General features: G+C 42.0%; 1 protein-coding gene across 4 annotated transcripts in view; it reads left to right on the forward strand.

The window, feature by feature from the left end:
* The window catches only part of gramd1a (GRAM domain containing 1A), a 32,867-nt gene extending 18,022 nt beyond the window's left edge, over positions 1-14,845 (forward strand). For all 4 annotated transcript variants that reach the window (XM_083990443.1, XM_083990444.1, XM_083990445.1 and 1 more), the window contains 10 exons: positions 1,583-1,736; positions 3,542-3,688; positions 4,982-5,103; positions 6,164-6,306; positions 8,254-8,357; positions 8,739-8,969; positions 9,876-9,960; positions 11,413-11,520; positions 12,387-12,507; positions 12,826-14,845. In XM_083990443.1, coding sequence (XP_083846569.1) covers positions 1,583-1,736; positions 3,542-3,688; positions 4,982-5,103; positions 6,164-6,306; positions 8,254-8,357; positions 8,739-8,969; positions 9,876-9,960; positions 11,413-11,520; positions 12,387-12,507; positions 12,826-12,927 — 1,317 coding nt within the window. In that variant the 3' untranslated portion in view covers positions 12,928-14,845. The remainder of the gene's footprint in view (positions 1-1,582; positions 1,737-3,541; positions 3,689-4,981; positions 5,104-6,163; positions 6,307-8,253; positions 8,358-8,738; positions 8,970-9,875; positions 9,961-11,412; positions 11,521-12,386; positions 12,508-12,825) is intronic.
* The last annotated feature ends 1,839 nt before the right edge of the window (positions 14,846-16,684 follow it).

The raw sequence follows: 16,684 nt of genomic DNA on the forward strand, positions 1-16,684 counted from the left end.
TTCGCTCATTATCTACTCACCCTCATGTTGACTAAGGGCTGGAAGAATTATCAGAGTCCACCGTCCCTTCTCTTAGTTACAGGGGGTCTCGGCGTAGCAGTGAATTTCAATGCAACGGTTGCAAAGGGACACCGGAGCTCTTCGTAAAAAAACACACACAAAAAAACATCCAAATACCTCCATGATGCTCGTATGTAATGTCCGTCTTGTGGTGAAGCCCCAAATTGCGTAATTGTCCCGAAAAAAAATTAAATAAGTCTATATTTTAAGCTTGTTTGTAGCGGAAGCTTCTCGTCTTCTTCTTCTTCTCCTCTTCTCTGGTCCGTCCAAATATCGCGTGATTCGCAGTAACCGCACTGACGCCGGCGCAAATCACGCGATATTTGGACGGACCAGGAAGAGGAGAAGAAGAAGAAGACGAGAAGCTTCCGCTACAAACAAGCTTAAAATATAGACTTATTTAATTTTTTTCGGGACAATTACGCAATTTGGGGCTTCACCACAAGACGGACATTACATACGAGCATCATGGAGGTATTTGGATGTTTTTTTGTGTGTGTTTTTTTACGAAGAGCTCCGGTGTCCCTTTGCAACCGTTGCATTGAAATTCACTGCTACGCCGAGACCCCCTGTAACTCAGAGAAGGGACGGTGGACTCTGATAATTCTTCCAGCCCTTAGTCAACATGAGGGTGAGTAGATAATGAGCAAAATATCATTCTAGGGTGAACTATCCCTTTAATAACAATTATAATAATTATATAATTATATAATAATTAACTACAAAACCTAGGGAATATCTCTTGGTATGGATTGGGAGCGGTCAGTCTTGTGTAACGTCAGTATCTTAACAAGTAAATAGTGGTATCCAGCCAGCTATGATTCAAGTTGTACTTGCCAAACAAGCCTGATTTGTTTACTGGCAACAAATCCAATAAAAGCTGACTTCAGCAGTGATGGCAGTTGCCTCTTCACACTGACATTGATGCACCACTTAAATCTATGTGCTGAAGTTGTTCTCCTTTGTCTCGGTGAAGCCTCGGTACAAATCTGTCCCTGTAGTTTTTGTGTTAACTGGATGCAAATCACTGCACTTTACAGCACTTGACACTTGATTAGAGAAATAAATAATCAGGGTCATGGCAGGTTTAGTAGTACGGCACCGTTCGGACAGAGGGGCCGTGCTTAGACTGTTATGCAAACTAATACAAATAAACCAAAAATGAGGATATACATGTATATAGATTAGGAGCGGGGGAGTGTGTTATATAGTTGCTGAGGTTGGCTCTATGTCCAATCAGTTCTGCTCAAAAACAGCTTCTGTGGTTGTTTCCCTGCAGTATTGATCTTGATATGGACTGATCAAGCTTAAGCCGAGCTACAGTGAATAAATAGAGCGCTGTGTTGACTGTGTGCCGGTTTCAGATTAATTGCACGGCTGCGGTGGTATGTCTGCTCAGGCTGCGTCAACACGAGGTCAGCCCGGCTCAAAGTCATATGACAATGGGGTGATTTCCCTGCAAACCTCTTACTAACTGTCCTCTGGTGTGTGTGTATGTTTTTTTTCCCCCTCCCTGCATTAGAATCTGGAAGAAGGCGGGGACAGCCTGTCTGAGTCAACCAATCACATGCTGCCCCCACCAACCACCAGCCTGGGAAACCTCTCCTCACTGGACATCACCAATGATGAGGAACTACCCACAGATCCCAGCAACTCCTCTGACACGCAAGAAGAAAGTGAGTTGAGAACCCAGCTGAAAACTGACAGTGTAAATTATATGAATGTTAGATGAGATTTGAATGACTGTATTTGATTTTCAAGATGAGATTTGAGTCGAGTAGAAATGAGGGAAATCGTCTCGAAACCTATTTTGATAAACTCTCATGTGATGTCTGTTAAACTCTACTCTCTGTGCTGGTCGTGGTTTTACAGTAGAGTGTTTATTTAATATTATGAATTAGTTTTGTCTCTCCAACATCGCTGAAAGTTAAAGCAGATATCAGCTTCACGGCCGTTTCGGCTAATGCTGCGTTCAAGGCAGGCTTTTGAAACCGTAAGTTACAGCTTCAAGTCACAACTACGACTTGGTAGCGTTCCAGGTAACCCGTAGCTCGTGTTTTTACCATCCTGTTGTCTGTGAAAGTTCCCTATAACGGCCACTCGTAACTTCCGACCCGTGAACTCGTACCAGATCGAACTGGTATGACTTCACAGGAAGGAAAAACACAAAGTACGAGTTTCTTTGAACGCACCATGAGTTAGCAGCCCCCGCCCTTGTCAGGCATCAATTGGTCCTCGTGCTACGTCACCACATTCACGCGCATCCCTTGGCTGCACACACAGCCCTTCATGCCGTTCTCTCTCCTCATTGGATAACACTTGTATCCCACAAGGAAAATTTTCTCCTCGGGTTACAGCAGAGCAGAGTGACGGAGAGACTCGTGTTTAGGCTGAAATACTTCATGTAAGTGATTGCTGACGGAAAATAGGACTATTTAGGACTTATATTAACAAAAACATTCCACTGATATCTGCTTTAATGTACCAAGTTGTGAGCCCAGGAGTTGGCATCAACCAAGTTCCCCTGAAAAAGTTGGATTATAACAAACAAAAGTTTCTGATACTTTCACATTTTGTTCAGCAGCATAATGGTCACTCATGAAAACTACTTTTAGCAGCAGTAAAAAGCTCGTATTATATTAAGCTATAATACCCAACGCTCGCAGACAGTAATTTCAGTGTCAACAGCCCTCGCTTTTTGAAGACATATAAAAGCTTCAAGAAGTCTTGAGTGAGTTTTTGCTTGTTTAGTTTATATTGCAGAATAAAAGTTGAAAATACCCTGAACTCGTGCTAACTACAGACTACAGTTTTTCAGCCATCTGACAAAAAACCTGTTCAAAAATTCCATCAACGTCAGCACAAGGGAACTGAAAATGCAGAAAGACTACAGTAACTTATTCCCAGGTGTAAGGAATAAATCACAGAGCTCCCCTCCTCTTGAGCTCTGTGAAAGAATGTTGTTTTTTTTAAGGTTCACTGCTTCCAGCTCTTCCTCTTCTTCTTCCTTCCACATGGAGTGATCTGTTGCTCGGTGGATGGATCTGTCTGAGCTAAATCAAAGAATTCCTCCAGAAGTTTATGTCCACCACAGCCAAAGTGACTGTGTGTGTTGTCAGATGAACGACTCCCAAGCTGACAAGATAATGATATGATTGCCTGAGAGTTGTATATTAGGTACAGCCATCATATCTCAGAAGATTTTAATGTGGAAACCAGAAACTGCTCAGTTTGCTTTAATGCATGAAGGAATAAGCAAAGACAAACAGCAGCAATCAGTGTCACTGCAGGACTAGGTGTTGAATTAACCTAAAGCAAACACCTTTAATCTCATGGTGTTGACTTTATATTGGTAAAGGATTAACCTTTTGTGATTGAAAAATAACTAGAACAAAGAAAGTACAGAGATAACGGGGAAAATGAACCATTTATTAAATCTGAAAAAAAAGTAAATCTTGAATTTTATCTTCCTGCCGTGAAGGTGAAGTGGAGTCGTTTTGTGCTGACCTGAGCGGACGGCTGCACATCAACGCCGCGGTCCGCATGAGCGTAGACAAGCTGCACGACCTGCTCTTCTCTGCTGACACACACTTCATCCAGCACCTCTTCTCTCAGCGCCACTTCACTGGTAGGTTGAACACACACACACACACACATATATATATATACAGTATATATATATATGATGGTTAAAACCTTGAGTCTGCTCACTCAGTCTTAAAATTCACTTTAGATTTTACCTTTCTGTAATAACACCACTCCCATTCACTTTAAGGATTTGTTTTGTTTTGGGGGGTTTCTTTGGAGGGGGGAGGGGCCTTGTTGTTGATCCCATGTCTGAGCGATCTCTGCAAGTTCTCTCTCAGGCCGTGAATCAGTGTTTAGCTTTGATTATGTGCGTCTGCCTACATTTTTTCTGAATGCAGCGTGTTTTGACTTGCTGCATAACACTGAGTCCAAGAGAGCGAGTTTTTCCTGTTGAGACGATGACAGTTTGAGCCCAGCGTTCGTTGTTGTTCTGCTCTCTGCTGGACCATTAAAACTGCCGTCAGTGGGAAAGTTGCACTTTGATTCTCTGTCACTCACTGACCTCGTTGTTCGCTGACAATCCTTTAGCTAACGTGACATTCTTCTCAGAGGTTAAGAAATACACCAGTTAAGAAATACACCTTTACGTCTCTACTTTTTGGTGATCATATTTTCTTTTTTGAAACTAGTTCTTATTGCGAACTGATAAATACAAATGTGATAACGCACTGTAATGTGCCACTAATGAGGTTGCCACACTGGCCCTTTATGCCATGGCAATCATCATTTATCATCTTTTTCATGCTTTGTTTTGTTATCATACACGTTATCTCCTGAGAATAAAAGGACTGCATTTGGAGCCCTGTGGTGTGCGAGCCGTTCTATTTTCTTTTCTTTTCATTTTTGCACGTCATCGGCTCAGCACCTGCCCAAAGTTTTGGCATGGATGTGCGTGTGGTTTTTTCCTTGTTTTGTCATTGTGCAACTATTTGTTTTAAATATTATTAGTTTGACATTTGAAGTCAACATTTCATAATTGTATTTTAGAAGTTTCTCTGTGGTTGAAATGAGGACAGAGACAAAGCGGTGGAGATGATTTGGCCAGTGGCTCCCCCAGCCAGAGGCCCAGCCTGCCACCACCATTGTGTAGCTCTAATTGGGGCTTTTTTCTTTTCTTTTTTTTAAGAAGGGAGCGTGGTTTGACCCTCTCCTTTTCTCTCCCTCTCTCTCTCTTCCTTCTTCAACCTCCCTGGATCCCTGGGTCTCTCTTCTTTTCATTCATCAACTCCCATCCTCTCTTTTGCTCTCATTTTCACCAAATATCGTGGAACTTGTGTCTCCTCTTTTTTCTCGACTGACTCACGTGCTTCGTCTCTTTCTCCCTCTCTGTCAGACTTGTCGGTGGGTGAATGGCAGCAGGACAGCAGCAGCGGGACTACCAGCCGTGTGCTCAGCTACACCATCGCCCTCAACAACCCCCTCGGCCCCAAGACTGCCCCTGTGGTGGAAACGCAGGTCGGTCCATGGCAAACACCAGCCTTTTGTAGTTGAACTGTTAAAGACCAATAACTAGACAGAAATACTGTGATTACTCAACCAGGTCTGGAGTGGAGGTTTTATTTTTTATTATTGAGGATCTTTTAACTTTTGCTTCATATTGGTTCCAGTGCAGGTTTCACTGCTGGAAGCGACAACAAAAACATTTAATTGTGCACATTAATACAAATTAAAGGGACAACGAGGAGTTTTGGAAAAGCGAAGCGTTTTCACACTACATTTATGAGCCTCCGCGCGCACCGTACATTTCTTTGACCGGGCGCAAGACAGACTCATGTTTTCATTCATCAATAATTAAAGTCAGAGGCTCAAAGAGGATCACATACCACCGTAGTTCCGACCATAAACGGCGATGCGGCTGCGTTATTCTCATGATTCGCAACGAAGGAAACGCTGGTCGGCTCGACCAGCACTTCCGCCACCACTAATAATAACAAAATAACGATAGAGACAGAACGATATATTTATCGAAAATGGGCCCATTAACAAGTGTGGGTAGCGGAGATTCATCCACATTAACGTGAGACTTTTTTATAACCGAATAGAAACTCCTCGTTGTCCCTAACTCAGAAATAATCATTTGTAAATGATGTAATTCATTGTTTAAACCAAACGACTGCTGCAATGAAGTTTGACTGTAAGTTTTAGTCTTTTAGTTACTAAGTGGCAAAACATGCCCACAAAGCATTTTGAATTGTCTTTGTTTTCTGAATGAATTTGCTATTGTTTTTTCACTAGCACTGTTAATTTCCTTGCTGTGTGTTTATAAGGAGCAAAACCTGACAGCTCAACAGCTGTGACAGGGTCACTCAGAGGTTTTCAGGATATACAGAGGTGGTAGATTGTGATGGAGCAACAGCCAACATTGTTTTCTCCTTCTCTGAAGTACAAACATGTTTACGCTGACGATCAAAACAGAGAACAGGAGCCAAATGGGTCAGTGGATGGTTTTGTTGTGCATCCAAAGTTAGTTGACACACCATTAACTATCCACCTCCACTTTTCCCTTTGCCTCCAGACGCTGCATAAGAGCAGCGCCCGTGGTGAGTGCTATGTGGTGGACTCTGAGGTCATCACCTCCGGCATCCCCTACCAAGACTACTTCTACACCGTCCACAGATACTGCCTCACCTCCATCAACAAGCACAAGAGCCGGCTCCGGTAGGTTTATCCTGGTCCTATGGGGCTCATTTCTTTCATTTCATGTTCGAACCTACCTGACTGACTGTGAAAAGTACAAAAATCAAAATAGAGTAGCCACAAATGCAACTTTTAATATTAAACTCATGTTGCCAGCTCTCAAGGCTCAGTAGGATCCTCTCTGCTACATTTAGTTGAATGTTGGATTCATTTGGCTGAATGCTCTGGTTATGCAGGCAACCCAAAACTTTCTCAGGTTTCACAATAAGAAAAAAAAAAACTTTGTTGACACAAAATTGTACTGACAACTCATTATTGGACCAGGAAGGGAGCTGATGCAACGTGAACTAATGTTTTCCTTTGTCTAGACATGAACAGAAGCATCACATTTTTTACATGCCAGTGGCATCAATGAAGACTGAAGTGAAGTAGTGTTAGTAGAAGTAGGATGAGTGGTAAATAGACAATCTAAATCGAAACCAATGAACACTAAAGGGGCCAGAAAGCACCCACTGACCCACGTGAGCGTCTGCATACAAGTGAATGGTTTCCATCTGATGAGCCTGCAGGGTCCAGTCAGAACAGAGGAGCGATATTTCATCAGCTCTTTACATTAGATGCTTGTATACACATGTGCTGCGAAGTAGCTGAAAAATACATGATGCAAACTATAATCGTGTGCTGAGCTCCTTTGCCTCGGGGAGCAGAAACTCCCAGCGGTATGGTTTAAATAATCCCATCAGACCTCTCTCTCCCTCATCTCGGCTTCACTTGACTTTTTCAAGTCGGTCCCAAAACGCTCAGCAGCCACTGGTGCCTTCTCTTTTATTTATAGACGCCTCAGCTCTGCAGACATCACATTACAGGACAGAACATTATCGTACATCAGGAGGTGACACACAACAACTTTCCAAAATGTCCAGCAACGAGGCTCGAATATTATCAAACACGGATCTTGATGTCAGGTTTCTCACCATCAAAGAGCAATGGCAGCTTCCGCGGCGATGTTCAACTATCACAGACGAAGCAAAATGAGAAGGAGACAGTGGTTACCTCACTGACAATGCCCTCAATAGACTGTTATGCAATGTGGCCACAAGACATGTTTTGTTTAAGTAAGCGCTCTGACTGTCTCAGCCCTGACATGGGCTTTTATCCCTAGATGCCTTTTATCACTATCAGTCTAACACAATCTGAATCCAAAAGGAATAAAGTGAATAGATTAATAAACCAAATTATATTCTGTTGCAGGGATTTTTTTATTGGCAAGTTTCCCTATTGGCTATTGCTCTTTCACAATGAATTGGCCTTAACAGTTTTTTGTTACATCATCACAGTGGGGACAGTTTACAGGAAGACGACAGTGTTGCCAGCTTAGCACGTTTTTCCCTAAAGCTTCCCTATAGCGCCAAGCCAGAGCTACTTCTTGTAGAAAAGCATTACCAGTAATGACCGACAGATGGCCGTGTCCTCAGTTTCACACATAGACCATCTGGGTCAAGCCCTGCACCAGTTTTTGACCATATCTTGTTTAGAAAAGAATCTGTCAATAGCTTATCATTGGTATTTACAGACAGATAATCAAAAGGTCTTGGTGTTCAAAAACCCCTGTCGCAGCAAATTGTGGTACACACACACTACACAGGTCCATCATAGCCTAAAACTCTCACTTTCACAAGATGACTAAACATGCAAAAACTTGCAGCATATCATTGAATCGATCACTTCTTAAATGATCTGCAGGAACAGTGTGTCGGCCGTTCACACAGGTTCCTGCTTGTGATCAAATACAAAGTGAAATTCATAGGAAATGTATGATTTATTGTTGTTGTGAACACGGCTGATTTGAACAATGTAAAGCAGGTTGAATTCTCCTTTTTTATAAACAACACTGATAGTGAATTCTGCTGCACACATGAGATTCTATGTTAGATTTTAACATGGCGTCTTCCCTTTTCCTCGGCCCAGAGTGTCGTCTGACATCTGCTACAGGAAGCAGCCGTGGAGTCTGGTGAAAGCGTTGATTGAGAAGAACACCTGGAGTGGCATTGAGGAGTATTATAGATACATGGGTAAGTCACATGATTTGCCCCACACACACACACACAGGAGCTGTGGAAACCGACCCCTTGAGGCAAATTTACCTTTTGTAAATAACTGAACAAAAGAAAAGTGAAATTGCAAAAAAAAAAAAAAAAGCCAAATATCCAGTTCATGTTGGTATGTAAATGCCATCCACTCACTATTTACTGTTCGTGTGAGCCACTTCTGTTTACTCTTTTCAACACAAATGGATGTTGAGAAGTAGTTCATGGTTTGTGAACAAGAAAAAACGATTTCAGTTGACATTTCTCTGTAGTCAGATATGAGTTTTGTTTGTTTTTACTTCACTTGGATGTTTGATAAGACTGTTTTCACATTCTCCATCTATTTGCTTCCCCCTTCCCATGCAGAGAGTGAGGTGTGCAAACTGGAGACGCTACTGCAGTCCGAGGTTTCCGTGGTGACCACAGGCGAAGCGGTGGGCGCCGATGCCGCCAAGACCCCTCCGGCCCTGCGCCGCCGCAAACGCACCTGCTCTCGAAGGCAGGGCGAGAGGGAAAGGGAGAGGGATGGAGGTGGCGCGGGCGCCGGGGAACGAGGAGACCGAGGAGTCGGAGAGGACAGGGAACGGAGAGAAACCGGTAAGTCGGCCAGAAAGTTCAGTCCACGCCACCGACGGACAAAGAGCCTGATTCAATCCTTTGTGCAACACTGCCATCTAGTGGTTCTGTAGGAAGCTCATCTTTAAACCCTGACCTTAGATCTGCCCTGTGAAGGCGTTTAGAAATAAAGCAAACCAAATCAGGCCTTAAAAAGTATTGATAAACAATTAGGTAAAACACATTCATTTTGATTAAAACACATTCATTTTGATTACTTAAAAAAAGCCTTATAAGGTATCAGAAAATATCATAAAACATCAAGGTTTCTTTCTAGCCTGCCTTGGGAATTATGGGTGATAAAATGTTTCTTGTAGGTGTTTTTTAAATTTTATTATCATTACAGATTTTTAACAAAACCTGGATGAAAAATCTTCAGCATGTTTGTTCTAGATTATTAATCTTAAACAAATGTCTTAATAGGAATAGATATTTTGTAATTTTTGTACTGCCAGATCATGTTTAGTTATCAATCATATTATTAGCAAGTGATGACAGAAATAAAAGTTATTAGACAAACAGCTATTTCACTCTGTGAATAGTTCTAGACCTTAACATCCCCACCGGTTTTGTTTAGTTACTCATAACTTTACTCTATAACTTTTAGTTGATTCCCTGCCACATATAATGTATCCAAAACATCTTGTATCAGTGTTCAAAATGCTTCATTTACATCCACATTGTTGTGTGTCTTCAAAATGTACAGGATTCACATTTTACATAAACCATTGCAAAGCACGATAACAGGTCACAAACAGCTCGGGGAACCTTTTAACGGGACGTCAAAAAAGTGAAAAAAAAACATGAAAACATATTGCTGCTGGAAATCTGTTCCCAAAACACAATGGGAACCCCGACTGATCATTTTCTAAAATGTGTCTTCCCTAGGTGCTCAGTATATGAAGCTGGGAGAGCGTTCGCGTGGTGGAGGTCACAACAGTATATCCACCATCCTCCTCATCGTCAGCTTCATGTAAGTCCAAGTGTGTGTAATCGGTGTGTGTGTGTGTTTGTGGCCCAGAGTTCAGACCTTCCGATTCCTCTTCTTCACTTCCTTTCTGGAATGGTTTATGTTTTCCTGCACACACACAGGCCTCATGAATCTTATGTACTACAGAGTAAGAGATTCTCTGAGTGAACAGTTAGTGAGTCTACACATAAAAGCATGTGTGTGTCCTTGCATGTGGTCCTTCCCCCTAGCAATACCAGACACCCTTTCCTATATTGTGTCATCCAGTGCAACTTGGGGAGCTCCTACCTGATCAAATCCCTGGTTTGATTGATTGTATCATTTTGATTCTACTAGTTTCCAGCTGTTCTATCCATGTCTGGATGCTCCGACATCCAGACATGTTGGAAGTGGATCTTCTGCATACTAACAGCTTCACGATGCCTTTCTCTCGCTGTTTCTCTTCTTCTTTTCCCCTCCCTTTCTGCAATACTTCTTGTGCGTAGGATCTGTATCAGGTTCGTATAAGAGGCTTTGATTTTACACCAATGGCTGCATATAAGTATGAGCAATGATTTTTTCACAGGAAAAATCCACCGTTGAAAACGAACGACACGTCCAAAGGCTGGACGGTCGTTTGCTGCATTTTGCCTTGTGTGTCTTTAAGTTTCATCTTGCACCGCCACCGATAGCCTTGAAGCAGCTTTACACTGCTGATTCTGTGACTACTACACTTTAATACTAATAATAATGGTTTACATTTAAATAGCGCTTTTCTATCGTTATCCGATACCCAAAGCGCGTTCTTTTCGTTGTACCTGCTGTAAAGGACAGGTAGAGAGCAAGGTTTATGTCTATGATCACTGCTGCCAGTGGACACATAGTTATTTGTGTCAGAAATGTGACTGTTGAGCTGGACCTGGAAAACCTGGAAAATGTTTGACCAATGAGGAAAAATTAGGAAAAAAAGTCAAATGGCGTTGTTCTATGATAAATTTGTCATGATTTCCAAGCATGTAAGAGATTATCTCATAGATAAGTTAGAGCCATGGACTGCAGATCTTTACATTAGACTTCTGGGGGGTGAGAGAGAAGAATAAACATAGAAACAATCTGGTTAAATGTACAGAATAAGGTACAACTGTATTCTCCAAAGCATGAATGGGATGGGGGATCTATTAGTGTATGGTGTGATGACATGTCATATTGTAGCAGCTGAAAATGACACGTCACACGACATCTCCATTTATGCAAAAAATCCCCCCAACACTACACATCCTCTCAGTACAGTTGGTGACACTAGGGTTCGGGTCAAGGTGGATTTTTCCTGTAACATAATTTGACCTCATTGAGATTATTTTTGAGCTGGTTTGTTAGTAAATGGATCCTGAGAGCACGAACAATCCTGAATTATTGCTGTGTATAACTCAGTGATGCTCTTCACTAAAGGATTTGCTCTCTCTTCTTCCCTGTCAGTCTGGTGGTGCTGGTGGCTCTCAACATGCTGCTGTTCTACAAGCTGTACGCTCTGGAAAGAGCAGCCCATACACTGGAGACATGGCACTCCTACTCTGTTGCTGACAGGTAAACACACACACTGCACTGTTTTCCATGCAAATGTCCCGGAGACTCTGTTATCTCCACCCCTCGCCCAGCGGGATCGTGGTGTTAATTGGTGTTTGGTCTCAGGCTTATGGAGTTATTCTTGTGGGATCTGAGGTCGTAACGTCCCTCAGAGTTTTAAGTCACCGCAGAGCAACAAAATAATCTGTTGCCTTTTCAAGGTTAAGTCCATAAAACTGAATTTAAAGCACCCGGGATCAATATTTTTTCTAATGATGGAATCATCACCGGCTCACTGATTTGGTTCTCTGATCCGCAGCTCCAGCGTTTTGATTCACTCTTCACCAGTGTTGCTGCTGGCCACAGCTGTTTTCAGTGAGGACGAGCTCAGCACTGGTGAACATAGTTGAGCATCCAGCACCTAAAAAGCCATGCGTTTCCCCTTCAGGAGTTAGAGGAGAACAAACAAGAGCTAATGGGAGGTTAAACATTGAATTTACATTTTCTTTTTTTAAAACGTTTTTAATATTTAAATTTCAAGTGTACATGGGAACAATTGCATCAGTGCAGTAATATGTTTCCTACAGTCACACTCACTAAATCTAGATACTAATATAATACAAATACAAGATAAACTAAATTACAACAATAACAATAATAACAACATATTATAAATTACCCCAAATAAATATATAATGAGTTGGATAAAAAAAAAAGGATAGTAAAGGTAAATAAGAAACATCAAAGTATCAAAAGAAATTCAGATAAATAGGAATAAAAAAGAAGCATCAATGCTTCCATGTTTTCTGGGTATCATTTCCTTTTCAGCCAGTTCCACATGTTTCAGTGTCCTGTTGACCTCACACCTTCCCCTCTTGTCTCCTCAGTCCTTTGCCCCAGACGGCTGGAGAGTGGGCTCAGGTCTTGCAGCTGCAGAGACAGTTTCACCAGGCTCAGCTCAGCAAGTGGCAGCAGATCCTGCAGTCCTCGGTTACGCTTCTAGACCAGGTGTGTGTGTTTTCGATATTGTATGTTATATGCATGTTTTTTTTCCCACTGTCATCTCTTTCTTTCTTTCTTTCTTTCCACTGGCAGTTTTGTTATATTCTTCTTTTTACAATGATGATCTATCTATCTATCTATCTATCTATCTATCTATCTATCTATCTATCTATCTATCTATCTATCTATCTATCTATCTATCTATCTATCTATCTATCTATCTATCTATCTATCTATCTATCTATCTATCTATCTATCTAATCAGCGCTGCATTGTGTCTTAACTGAAGTCTTTCTCACCCCCCCGATCATGTTTCTCCCCCAGATGAAGCAGTCTTTAGAAAAACTCCACCGGGGCATCGTGGTCCCAGAGGTGCAGCAGGACCCGCCCACTGACCCCCACTCGGAGCCCCTGGCTGAGCCCTGAGCCCAGAGCCCTACCTCTTCTGGCCAACACCACTCTGACTGTTCCCCACCTCTGAGGACACTCTGGCAGATGCTCCGCTCCGTTCACCCTCTTTTTCCTCCCCTCGTTTTCCAAATTGAAAACCGGGTTTGGCACACGCAAGGGAGGGGGGGAGGGGTAGGACTACATTACCCACAACTCCTGACTGACTTGAAATGGCTGCGATCGCTCCTCAGCCTCAACCGGTAACAACTTCGGTGAACTCGTTCGGACTGGAAGCCATCAGGACCACAGCAATAATCTACCTACAGCTGCAAGTCACCTGTACGGAGCGTACGGAAACAGGCCACTGGTGGGCCCATCCACGCCGTCCGCTCCTCAACGATCACACAGACGTTTCAAAAATGCTCAACCGGTGTTTCAGAAGAAGTTGAATTCAGGCTTTCCTTCCCGATTTCATGACGATCACAGACCTCAGCGTCTCCTCTGATCTGCAACGTTGGAACAGATCCGGTGAAGTCCGAGTCCTGGGAACAGCTCGGACAGCCTTGCCTCTAGTGAACGCCTGCTGAAACAAAAAGGGGAACACCACCTGCCGCGTGGATGTGAGGAACAAAAACATGCAGGAGGAGAAAAGAGAGTGCTGACAGGAGCAGGACGCCTCTCTCAAGTCTGCCAGAGGTTTTTTTTTCTTTTCTTTTCTTCCATGTCCGAGTTGCGCCAGACCCGGAGGCCGTCAGTCCTCTGCGAAAGGGGACGAGGAACATTTCAACACCAGACACTTTAGTCCTCACTCTGATTTTTAGATGTGAATTGTACATCGGAGGATAAACCCCAAACACACTCCCACTCCTGCTGTTCCTGTCAGGGTTTTATCTTTTTTCAAACTCAGCGTGTGGGGTTGTTTGTTAGGTCATCAAGCTGTTTCTCGGACCGTTACAGTATTTATTATTACCAGTGACTCGTCACCTGAAGTCCTGTCCTGCTCTTAAGAAGTCATGTGGTGGGTATTTTGTGCTCTGATTTGCTGTTGCGGTGCGGACCAAGAGGAGCTACACGAGAACGATGACTGGCCACAGCAATAACGACAATAGTGATTCTAGTACTTTTTGAATGTTTCAACAAAGTAGTATATAATTATTATAATAATAATAATAATAATAATAATAATAATAATGAGGATGAACTTTGTGTGAATGTGCGTAGAAGCAGTGAAAAACCCAAGCAAAGATGTTGACTTGACAGAAGTATGCGTGTGTGTTCATGAGGAGTCCTCACTGTTACATTTTCAGATGTTATGTTTTCATATTAGCATTTCTTTATATATGTGTATAATTTTTTTTTTTTTTTTTTTTTGAGAGGAGGGGCGCGTTTGTTTTTTGTTTTTCAGGTTTGGTCGCTCACTCTTTGTGTCACAGAGCCAGACCGTAACAGTTCAGGATTTGCCGTAGACTTGATCAGGTAGAAAAGTAAAATATCACAACAGTCAGCTACTTATGGGCCAGACATTTCAAAATAAAAGGACCAACAGGAACTTTGCAGGCCCGAGTGGAGAAAAAAGGGAATCTGTTTTGCAGTATTGTTTTTTGTTGTTTGTTTGTTTGTTTGTGTGCAATTTCACTTGTCTTCTCTTTTTATTGAATTTCTTTTTCTATCTTTATTATTTCAGGTCATCCTTGTTTATTTTCAACCCGTCTTTGGCCTCTGATGTGAGAACATCACGCTCACCTGATCTCCCTCTGTTTCTTATTATTCCTCTCATCACTCCACCCACACTCTTCCTCTCTTGCCTCCGTGTGCTCCCTCTTCCCCTTCACCCACTCACTCTCTCTCTCTATTTCACTGAAAATATGGGCTACAGAAGCCAGAGGGCCCTGCTGTGCACGGCCATCCGCAGAAAACAAAAGGTTGTAATATTTATTTAGGGAGGGAGTGAGGGAGGGAGGGAGTCTGGGGTGGGGGCGGGATGGGAGAGAGAGAGACGGCTGAGGAGCGGGAATGAGAATGTACTGTAAAGATGTGATTGTACACCACGCCATGGAGAGAAATGAAAAGTTCTAAAACATGCAACAAGTCCTTTGTCGTCTTTGGGTCTGTGTGTCCACCTCAAACCAGTCGCTATCATTTTCTGAACAGTTTTTTTAGTAGGAAAAAGATAGATAGATAGATAGATAGATAGATAGATAGATAGATAGATAGATAGATAGATAGATACTCACATTATTGTTATATATTTTTTGTCTACTCAACTTACTCTACTTTTGTCTACTGTATTTATAATATAATTATAATAGAAACACATCCACACATGCATACCATTCTTGTCTCATATATATATATGCATGTGTATATGTGTGTGTGTATGTGTATATATATATATATAGATATATGTGTGTGTGTGTGTGTGTGTATATATATATATATATGTACATATGTGTGTTTCTATTATAATGATAGTAAATGCAGTGGACAAAATAGTAAGTTGAGTAGATGAAAAATATATAACAATGTGAGTATGTGAATATACAGGAGATTATTATATAATCAGATAAAGAACAAAACCTTTGCTTGATTTAATCAGGGACTAAACAACACACAGTGATGAGACATCATCTTCTGTGAGTGTACAGTGATCTTATCTAGAGAGACGTTCTGTCATGAGATATAAACACTGACTCGGGGACTTTTTTGTGCTCGCTGTCTAAACTTGTCTGCCCCGTTCAACTCCCTGAACTCAAGCAGTTGAAAATGGAAGCAGGCTGACAACACACAACATTTCAATGCATGAACACAAAACATAATGCTCAGACTGCTTAGGTCTTATTGATTTGTCGACCAGTAGACACAAGTTAATAGGCTCCTGTCTCCTGTCTGACTGTTAAAACAAGGTGCTGCCCAACACACAGGGCTAAATATGGCTTCAAAACAACAGGCGGGCGCCCAGCTGCTCCTCACATTCCCACCTCACCCCTCCATTATGAACAGCCCCAACACAACCAGCAACTGCTTTCTAAACGTTAACCTTTCTTAGTTTAGCTGTAGCGGGATCATGACCCCAGGGCCTGACACCATTTAGCCATTGTATGTATCTATATGTTTGTTTTTTTTAAATAGAATTCTGTTTCATTTCCCTTTTTCTATAAGAACAGAAGCAAACTGTGTAAAGACACTGAGGGTTTTCTGACACCTCACTGTATATTGACCATCCATACATCTACATTCACTACCAGGCTCATACAAAATCAAACAACTGTGAATCAAGCCAAACACAACAAGATTTCTCTCTTAAGAATTTAATTGTTTGTTTTTCCAGTGTATCACTATGAATTTTATTTTGACAAGCAACATTCCCACACCTACATGAAGTGAAAACAGCAGTTTTAGTTGTCATTGCTGAAAGAAAACACATGGACACAAGCAGCGGTGGTGGTTATCGTTCCACTGGTCGGTTCATCTGTGCAGGAGGAGCAGACGTTAATGTGCAACGTCATGAATCAGTCATTTGGCAGTGTACAACATTTCTTGGATGTCACTCTATCTTTAGGCCTTTTTTTTTTAAAGGTTGAATCTTTTTTTTTTTTTTTATATATTTAGTGTTTGTACTGTAAAAAAAAAAACCTGTTGCGGTCTTTGCTCATTCCGTCAGTAAGCATGCAGTGTGTGAATTTATCAATCTCTGTTATCTCCAAATGTATCAGAATGAGTTTTGGTTCAGAAGAAACAGTAAACGTGCAGAGCGGCAGTGTGTGGCTGCCATCTAGTGTTCACCAAAGCTCAA

The sequence above is a fragment of the Trachurus trachurus genome (genome assembly GCF_905171665.1).
Source record: "Trachurus trachurus genome assembly, chromosome: 16".
NCBI classification, from domain to species: domain Eukaryota; kingdom Metazoa; phylum Chordata; class Actinopteri; order Carangiformes; family Carangidae; genus Trachurus; species Trachurus trachurus.